The following is an 8182-nucleotide window of genomic DNA, read 5'->3' on the forward strand; positions in this document are numbered from 1 at the left end:
TTTTCAAGAACAGCGCTTATTTCCAACATATTTACTCTTTAAAACCAGAATATCAAGGAAAGCAAAGATGAATTCATGTTTATTACTAAGCATACTTTTTTTTCGCAAGAGAAGTAGAGTGAGAGACTAGAGTGAGAAATTCCATATGACTCAATAACGAGGTGATTTCAACAAGCTTATGGAACTTACTACTTTGTGTGTGTGTGTGCTGTTTTCACAATTTCCTTCATTTTTTGCCCCATACAGCCAAGTGAATCAAAGGAAACCCCGGTCTTTGGAAATACTTCTTCTTTTGAGTTAACCATTTTATGTTGAGAACTTTCAAAGCTCTTAAATATTTATGAATACATTCTCTGTATTCATAGGGTGGGAGAAAAACGAGGTTTTCTACTTCTTTAAAGCTTAACAGTCTCAGAAGATATAGAAAATATATCACTCAGGAGATTAAAAGAGGCTCCTGGTTCTCTCAAACCCTGAGCAACAAAGAAAGTAACACACAATGGTGGTAGAAGAGCCTCAAACTAAACGTAAGTTCTTTTTTGATTTTCAAAAATGCCAATCTGTTTGTGACTAAAATGCGCAATTGTGTATTTAATTGAATAATTGAAGATGCTGGGCAGGAGAGGAGACAGATGAGAAGGACTTTGGGGGTGGGGAGGAAGGTGAGAGAGTGAAACAAAGATGAGTAGAAAAATGTTTTTTATAAAGTATGAATTGGACAGAAAGAGAATATAAAATATGTGAAAGATAAATAACTCAGAAAGAAAATAGATGGAAGGCTCTTGAAATTGAGAATGAGAAGCAAGGTGTAGAAAACATACTCAGGTTCATAGTATATCTGAGTCTCTGACTTTGTCTAAGTTATGCTTTTAAGTGATTCAAAGCAATTTGTACTGAGAGAACACTGAAAAAACTTTTGATAAATACACAGTAGAAACATAGACATCTAAAATTAAAGTTGCTCTTCTCACTACATTACCATAGAAAACTTTGATGGAATGCTGTACAAAGGTTCTAAAAATATTTTTTGTAGTGAAATGTATTGAAGATTTCTTTTGTGCCAATAATATGATAAACAGGATGATTTTAATTGATATATAGAAATTCACTTTATGACTGTATATAGTTTAAAGTGTACGCTACTGATAATACACAAATAAATATGCTTCAGTGTTTTTTGGCTGTGGTAGTTACAGAATTTCAGGTCAACTTGAAGATATATAATGATGTAGGGATGGTTTTCAACCCGTCAATCAGGTCACAGACTGATGGTGCCTCCTATGGGTGTGGCCTTCTCCTAAGGAGGGTCCTGAGAACATCCCTCTCTCTTTCTGCCTTCACCTTCTTGCTGGCGAGCCACTCTGAGACCCGCCAGAGTCTTGTGATGCTTCCACCACCATTAGATCCACAAGACTTTGTACCCACTCCCCTGTGAACTCCCTACCTTCTGCATCATTGCGTGTGGCTGCATGAGTCTGAAGGGGGATTTATGGACCAGTATCATAGTTATGGACTTGATGTGGACTGGGCTTGGATGTTTGCTGGATATATAATTAATTCTTGATGTAAAGCTCTCTCTTACACATATATGAGTGCCTAACACATTGTTTTTTTGACTTCCACAAGTACCCCAATGATCATTCTTTTTTATTAGTAAATTCAATTATCACTCTAGATTCTAGACTTCCAGATTAAAATATTGCTGTGGCAAATGCAGTGTATTTAAAAACTGATAAATTCTGCTAAATTAATTCTCCTGAAAAGTCTCAGGAGCAGCATGTATGTCCTTATGAACAGCATTTCTTTTCTCTCAGTCTTGCCAACACTGGGTATTTTCAATGTGCACTTAAGAAACTGATATGTGAAAAATCATAGCACACTATTTCAGTTTACACTTCTCTGAACACACTTTTATTTGCTTAATGACCATTCATATTTTTTCAGAGAATTTCTTGTTCAACATTTGCTCAGTCTTCTAGTTGATTTTTAAAAAATTCTTCATAGATGCCAGACATTAATATTTTCCCCTTGTCTTTTTAGCATTGCTTTAGTTCCCCCCTGAAGATTTTTGTTGTAAATTAGATAGGGGTTTACATTTCAGATCAGCTTTGTGTTCAATAGTTTAAGTCACTAGTCAACCCTCCTGCTCATTTACCCATCTCCAAAGCCTTTATTTTTCTTCTCCACCTTGTGAACTCCTATCTTCCAATTCTTTAGTTTTAACAACCCTTTTCTTTTTGTGTAGCCAAGCAGTCCATTTGTAATGTTTTGATCTTGCTTATAATAGCTTTATCTACCCCAAGCTTAGGGGGAAAGAACTGTAAAGTTTTTCTTCTTATTTATTTACCTACCAGTGTATGCTAAAACAGATCGGTTCAGAGGCAAATCCTAGGTGGTAAATATTTCGAATGCTCTCATGCCTAGCTTGCTCCTTAGACCCACATTCCAGACCTCAGGTGAGGGAAAGGATACACCTTTTATTTTTATTTTTGCTCTGCAGAAGGATACCGACACTCCGGGCTGCTTCTTTGGATCACTGTGGGTGTTTTCATTTCGATTCTCAGTGCCTGTTTTATTGCAAGCTGTTTCAGTAAGTTATTGCTCAAAGTCGAGCTCTTCTCAATTTGTTTAGGCCATTTGTCAATGGTCCCCCAGCATCTCACCTCCACAATGGCTTCAGGATCTTGGATTTAAATTCAGAGCTACGTAGTAGTCTACTTGCTGTCCTTTGGTGGCTCCTATATAAGGATTGAAAGAGGAAATTTAGAGCATTTTTGTACATAATGAGGTTGGTGCGATAACAAATCACCCCCTGTTTGGGACTGGGACTACAAAGGACGGCAGCTTGTGAGTGAAGAGCAATCAACAAAAAAAACAACTTTCAGAGGGACTTCAGTGTAGCATTGAAAAACAGAACAAAGTAGAAAAACCGTTTTTTCTGCTACCAAAACCTAATATGAAGCTACTATAATAACATAGTTAAGGCACAAAAAAGACATAAAATTGAATTCTAAAATTAGTTATGGATTATGCATATATCAACTTTTAAAATATTGAAGTATATTTGAAAAATTAAGGGGAAGACACTTTTGTTCAACCAAAGTTGCTGGCACAATTCATGTTAACATTGGCCTCTTCTTTCATATGATCTATAACATACAATTCCAGGTGGATTCTTGCCCAATATGTGAAAAGTCAATCAATACCTCTTTTTAGAAGAGAAATAAGCTTAAAGACCTTGAGGCAGGAGAAAATTTTTTTAACAAGTTACAAATGCTGTAGCCAATAAAAATAACAATATAAGCTATAACACAATAAAAATGAACATCCCTAACAACAAAATATATCACTAACAGTTTGATAACAGAAAACTACAGGAAAATATTTTTGTAATACATATAATTTATAAATAATTATTGTTGCTAATGCCATTGAATTAGTGATTTATGTCCTTGGGGATGTATACTTCAAGATACTCAGTGTGGTTCACAATAGCCAAACGCTGGGAACAATGGAAATTCTATGGCAGAATATTGTATTTAAGTGCACTAACATAATAGGTGACTTGACAAGTACAGAAAAATTAAAGCTGCATGTAACACAGGTACATTTCAGAAGTTTTGCAGATGTAAACAAAAAGAATATAACTGAATCATTCCATTTATATAAAATTCAAAAACAAGGAAATTGATCTACATGATATAGCGATATATCATTAAGTAGTGCAATTGTGAAGCAACTCACAAAAACAATTACTTTTAAATGTCCGAGGTCCATGGGCATTTAACGATTAAGGACCTTAACCTTTAATGGGGGAGGAGTGGATTATGTAAGGGCTATAGGGGCTGGTGGTGTTGGAAATATTTTATTTCTTTATTTGGGTACTCATTTCTGAAGTATTCTTTTACAATAATTTATTGAATTGTACATTCATGCATGTATACTTTTCGACAACTTAAAAAATTAAAAAAGTCTTATAAAACTTTATAGAACTATCCCAGTGTTCACCAAAATAATTCACTCTAACACAAACCCTGCTTTAAAAATATGCCTTAAAGCACATGCACATAAAGATTTGCACCCATCAAGCAGCCGACCCCTGCCACCCATTTGGTTCTGACTCCAATGCCTGGTTTCTGCGCTGTAAACCCTCACAGGAGAAGCCTCATCTTTTCCAGTGGTGCAGCTGATTGGTTGAACTTTGGAAATTTCCATTAGCAAGCCAACATTGACCCAACGGCACTACCAAGACTCCTTAGAGATTTGCACAACTACCTTGTTTAAAAAAATCCAAAACATAAATGAGCACTATTATAAGTATTAATTTTCAAGCAATTGCTTTTAATCAATTCACTAAGAGCTGGAACAATGAGAGTAGGAAGAAAAGAGAATACAGGGGTTTTACAGGGAAGTTCCTCATCATACCAATAGTTATGCTACTGGATTGAGAGTTTGCTGGTTCAAAACCATCTATCTACCAGAGAAGATGCCCGGCAATATATTTCTATGAAAGTGGCCACTGAAAACCCTATGGAGCACAACTCTACTCTAATTTCACGAGTCAGAGTCAATTTGACGGCAGGTAGTAGTGGATTGGCCCCCGTTTTCTTAATTAAATAGCTATATCGGAAAAAGAAATTAACTTGTTTTCTTCCTTGGCAGTAACGCATCGCAACTTTGCACGTTGTAGCAGAGGCCCGAGAGTGTCGCAAAAGCACTACACTAACATGACGTGTATTGGAAGGACAACACAACTGAAAGGTACAGACAGTAGAAAGAATACAAGACTTCTTCTTATTTTTCTTTGTATTCAAATTCATAATCTAAAAAGAGTATCTATCGAATAGTAGGAGAGATAAAAGAAAACATAAATGAGGATCTGACACAAGGAATTACCTCAAGATGGAATTCTTTCTCATAACGGTAGTCAGTTGAGTAATCCTAGACTATGATGGGCCACTTTTATGGGATTTTTTTCATCTCGAAAACATAATACTATTTTAATTTCAGTTTCCCTTGGTTTATTTATATCACCCAAACCAGTTTTCTTTGTTCTTTGCCAAAAGTCTATCTCTTAATATTCTGGAATTTCTAGGTCTTACTGAGGAGAAAGAAATGCTTTTGATGTTGGTAGGTTCTTTGCTCCCCTGAAAGAAAAACTCCCATCAAAGAATTGGTTGTGAAAATACTCAGAACATGACACCAGGTAGGCGGAGGAGTGTTGACTAGTGATGGTGTCTTCCAAGGCAGCTCTGTGTACTTTCCTCGTGGTCATTTTGTGACCCGGATGCTTCTCTTTAGAAGATATTTAAACTTGTAAGTTTCAGGGCTTTTGGTAATCCGAGGCCTATTCCCACAAGTGGGAAATTGGATAACGGGCAGTAAACTACTTACCCAACCTGTTTCAGATGAAATGCTTCTTGTAATCCCGTTTCATTTTTACCTGAGGGAGCACATGGAACTGCTGCCCTGCTGGTTGGAGAGCCTTCCAGGCCAACTGCTATATGACTTTTAATGACAGAAAGACTTGGGATGAGAGTTTCAGCAACTGTACAGGGGCTGGGGCCAATCTAGTGACCATCAGCACAGACGCTGAGCAGGTATGTTGGGGTTTTCTGCATCCGCATTCTTCTGCCTGTATGGATTTCTTGTATAGAAAGAGCTCTTCTCTGCTTTGTTATGCCAGGTACCTTTGCTTAAACCGCCATCTATTCCATCTGCCGAGACAACTTTCCCTTCCTCTTCAACTGTTCTTCACGTGGGGTTTGCTGGTCTTTGGAATTTCGACTTAGGAATTATTTCTTCCTGGAAACTTGTCTACTGCAACCCCATCTTCCATATTCCACCCTCCCAATCATTCGATGTTAGCCGTATTTTATGGTGCATTATGGCACTTGACTAGAGTGGTATCTAATTGTGTATTCCTCACTCGTCTCTTCCATTGATTCTTCCTTGGAGAAGAAGTGGGGCCATGTCTCACTCATCTTTGCGTCCCAAAGTTCTGTGTTTCTGTGTAATGCCAGGTACAATGGATAATCTTGTTAAATATTTGGTGAATAAGTAAGTATATAAGCGAATGATTAACCAGGACTGAAGTAGCATCTCAAGATAAAATATAGGAAAATAGTCCAAGTATATGATTATAAATCTATATAAGGAAATCTCAAGGTGCAGTCATTTAAAACACTCATTTTCTTTTCCTAATGTAATTCATTAGCAAACATGCGGCATAACCTAGACGCTAGTCTATTCTTGGTTAGCAAGGATTTCCTAGAGGATTCTGTCTCCACAGTTTTTCAGTGTACAGATTTGCTGATTTAGTAAAACAGAATGTAATGAAATACAAAAACAAAGAAGGCATTTAAAAAAACAAACACTCTTTAAGAAACAATTCTAATAAGCACTGGGATAAGAGGTTTGAAAGTTTGATCATCATTAAGGCTTACAATACTCTGTGAAATGGTAGAGTTGTCCATGCTGGAGAAAGTTGGAGTTGGGTGAGATTAAAGTAATTATTAATATTATTCAACAAAAGGCAGTGGCAGGATTTGAAAGATCTGTCTGACACCAAAGATTTTACACTTAATCAGTAATTTGTTTGATGGTTTTCCTTCTCCAACATAACAGGAATCATTTGATAAGTGAAATATATTTATAAAAGTTTATCTTTTTATGATAGTAATTAATTGGCAATTTGGTTCTTACTTAGTTGCTATGAAAGTGACTCTGGAGAATTACACTCAAACTAACATTAAAATTTAACTTGTTTTTTAACACAGAACTTTATTATTAATTATTTGGATAGAAAATTTTCCTATTTCCTGGGACTTACTGATCAGCAGACTGAAGGCCAGTGGCACTGGGTGGATGGGACGCCATTTAAGCAGTCCATGGTGTAAGTATATTGACTGGAGCTAGAGGACTTCATGGGCAAAAGCGAGATGATGACAGCAAGCAGAATTCCTTATAGGAGGAGCATGTAGATGATTAGAGCAACTCATGTCAAATAACCTCTGTACTATGCCCTAATGACAGCATGAGCTAATGACCTCAGTGCACTTCCAGTATTTGTATTTGCCCAGTGCCAATGAAAGAATGGGCATCATGGAAGTAGAGTGAAAAAAATTATCTTAGACTTTACATCAGGAGGAAACATAAATATGTACAAATTGTTTTTGAAACAGTTACAATCTTGTCATATTCGCCAAAGCAGCTGCAATATAAAGTATATAAAAATGCAAGCTTCGCGTTCCTAATGCTCACTAGATACGTGGATAGGGACTATTTTATTGGGCATTGCTGCTATTAATTGTCCATCAGAGGATTTGCTCTTCGTTGTCACTGACCTATGATTTTACTCCCCCCACCCCTCTTTTCCTTTAAGATTCTGGCATATGGGTGAACCCAACAACCATCAGGAAGAACACTGTGTTGTCCTCGTTAACATAAACGATACATGGGCCTGGAATGGTGTTCCTTGTCACCTTAAGACCAGAAGGATTTGTAAGATGCCTGGAACAATATTAAACTAGAAACACCTGCAGAGGTCTTTGTGATGTGGACAGAAAAGAAGAGCCACCAGGACACGAGGTGCATGCATCACGGGAGTGGAGAACCCGTGCTGGGTCATAAAGCATTTGTGGTCATAATGGCCGAGTTTATCTTTGTTCACTTCACCCATGACACTGTGGTTCTGTGTGGTGTTTCGGTGCAAAGAGGCATCTTTTCTGTGAGAACCATTCTGTGTTACTTTTACTCTCTTGATAGAATTTCAAGGCGTTTACATCGGTTTGTGTTGACTACATATGTAAGACAATGACTTAAATAATACAATCTCTTTGTCATTTTTCTTCTACTCAGATTAAAATTTAAAGGTGAGATATTCCAACAGGTCATGGTATACCATTTTAGAATAAAAACATCATAAGTCCTTTCAAGATTTTTTTGTTTTTTTTAAAAGAAAAAGTGTTCTTATTTCATGCTCTATATTTGAACTTTTAAATGATATCAGCCATGAGTAATACTGATATTCTGTTAGAAAAAAATCCAGAACTATAGAATGGAGTGGTTATTAATCCTTGTATTGTGCAGATGTACAATAGGGTCCATCTATGTACAACAAAATTTACCTCTGTCTTCACCGAAGTGCGTTCCCAAAGCCACACAGCCTATCTTAACCAAA

General features: G+C 36.7%; 1 protein-coding gene across 1 annotated transcript; it reads left to right on the forward strand.

Annotated features, from left to right (window-relative positions):
• The first annotated feature begins 499 nt into the window (after positions 1–499).
• CLEC4D (C-type lectin domain family 4 member D) lies at positions 500–7532 on the forward strand. The gene is made up of 6 exons (XM_075553122.1): positions 500–527; positions 2504–2590; positions 4663–4761; positions 5449–5600; positions 6780–6895; positions 7385–7532. Exons 1-6 carry the CDS (start codon positions 500–502, stop codon positions 7530–7532), a joined length of 630 nt encoding a protein of 209 aa, XP_075409237.1.
• Positions 7533–8182: the final 650 nt, after the last annotated feature.

Source organism: Tenrec ecaudatus, chromosome 6 (assembly GCF_050624435.1).
Source record: "Tenrec ecaudatus isolate mTenEca1 chromosome 6, mTenEca1.hap1, whole genome shotgun sequence".
Taxonomy (NCBI): Eukaryota; Metazoa; Chordata; class Mammalia; order Afrosoricida; family Tenrecidae; genus Tenrec; species Tenrec ecaudatus.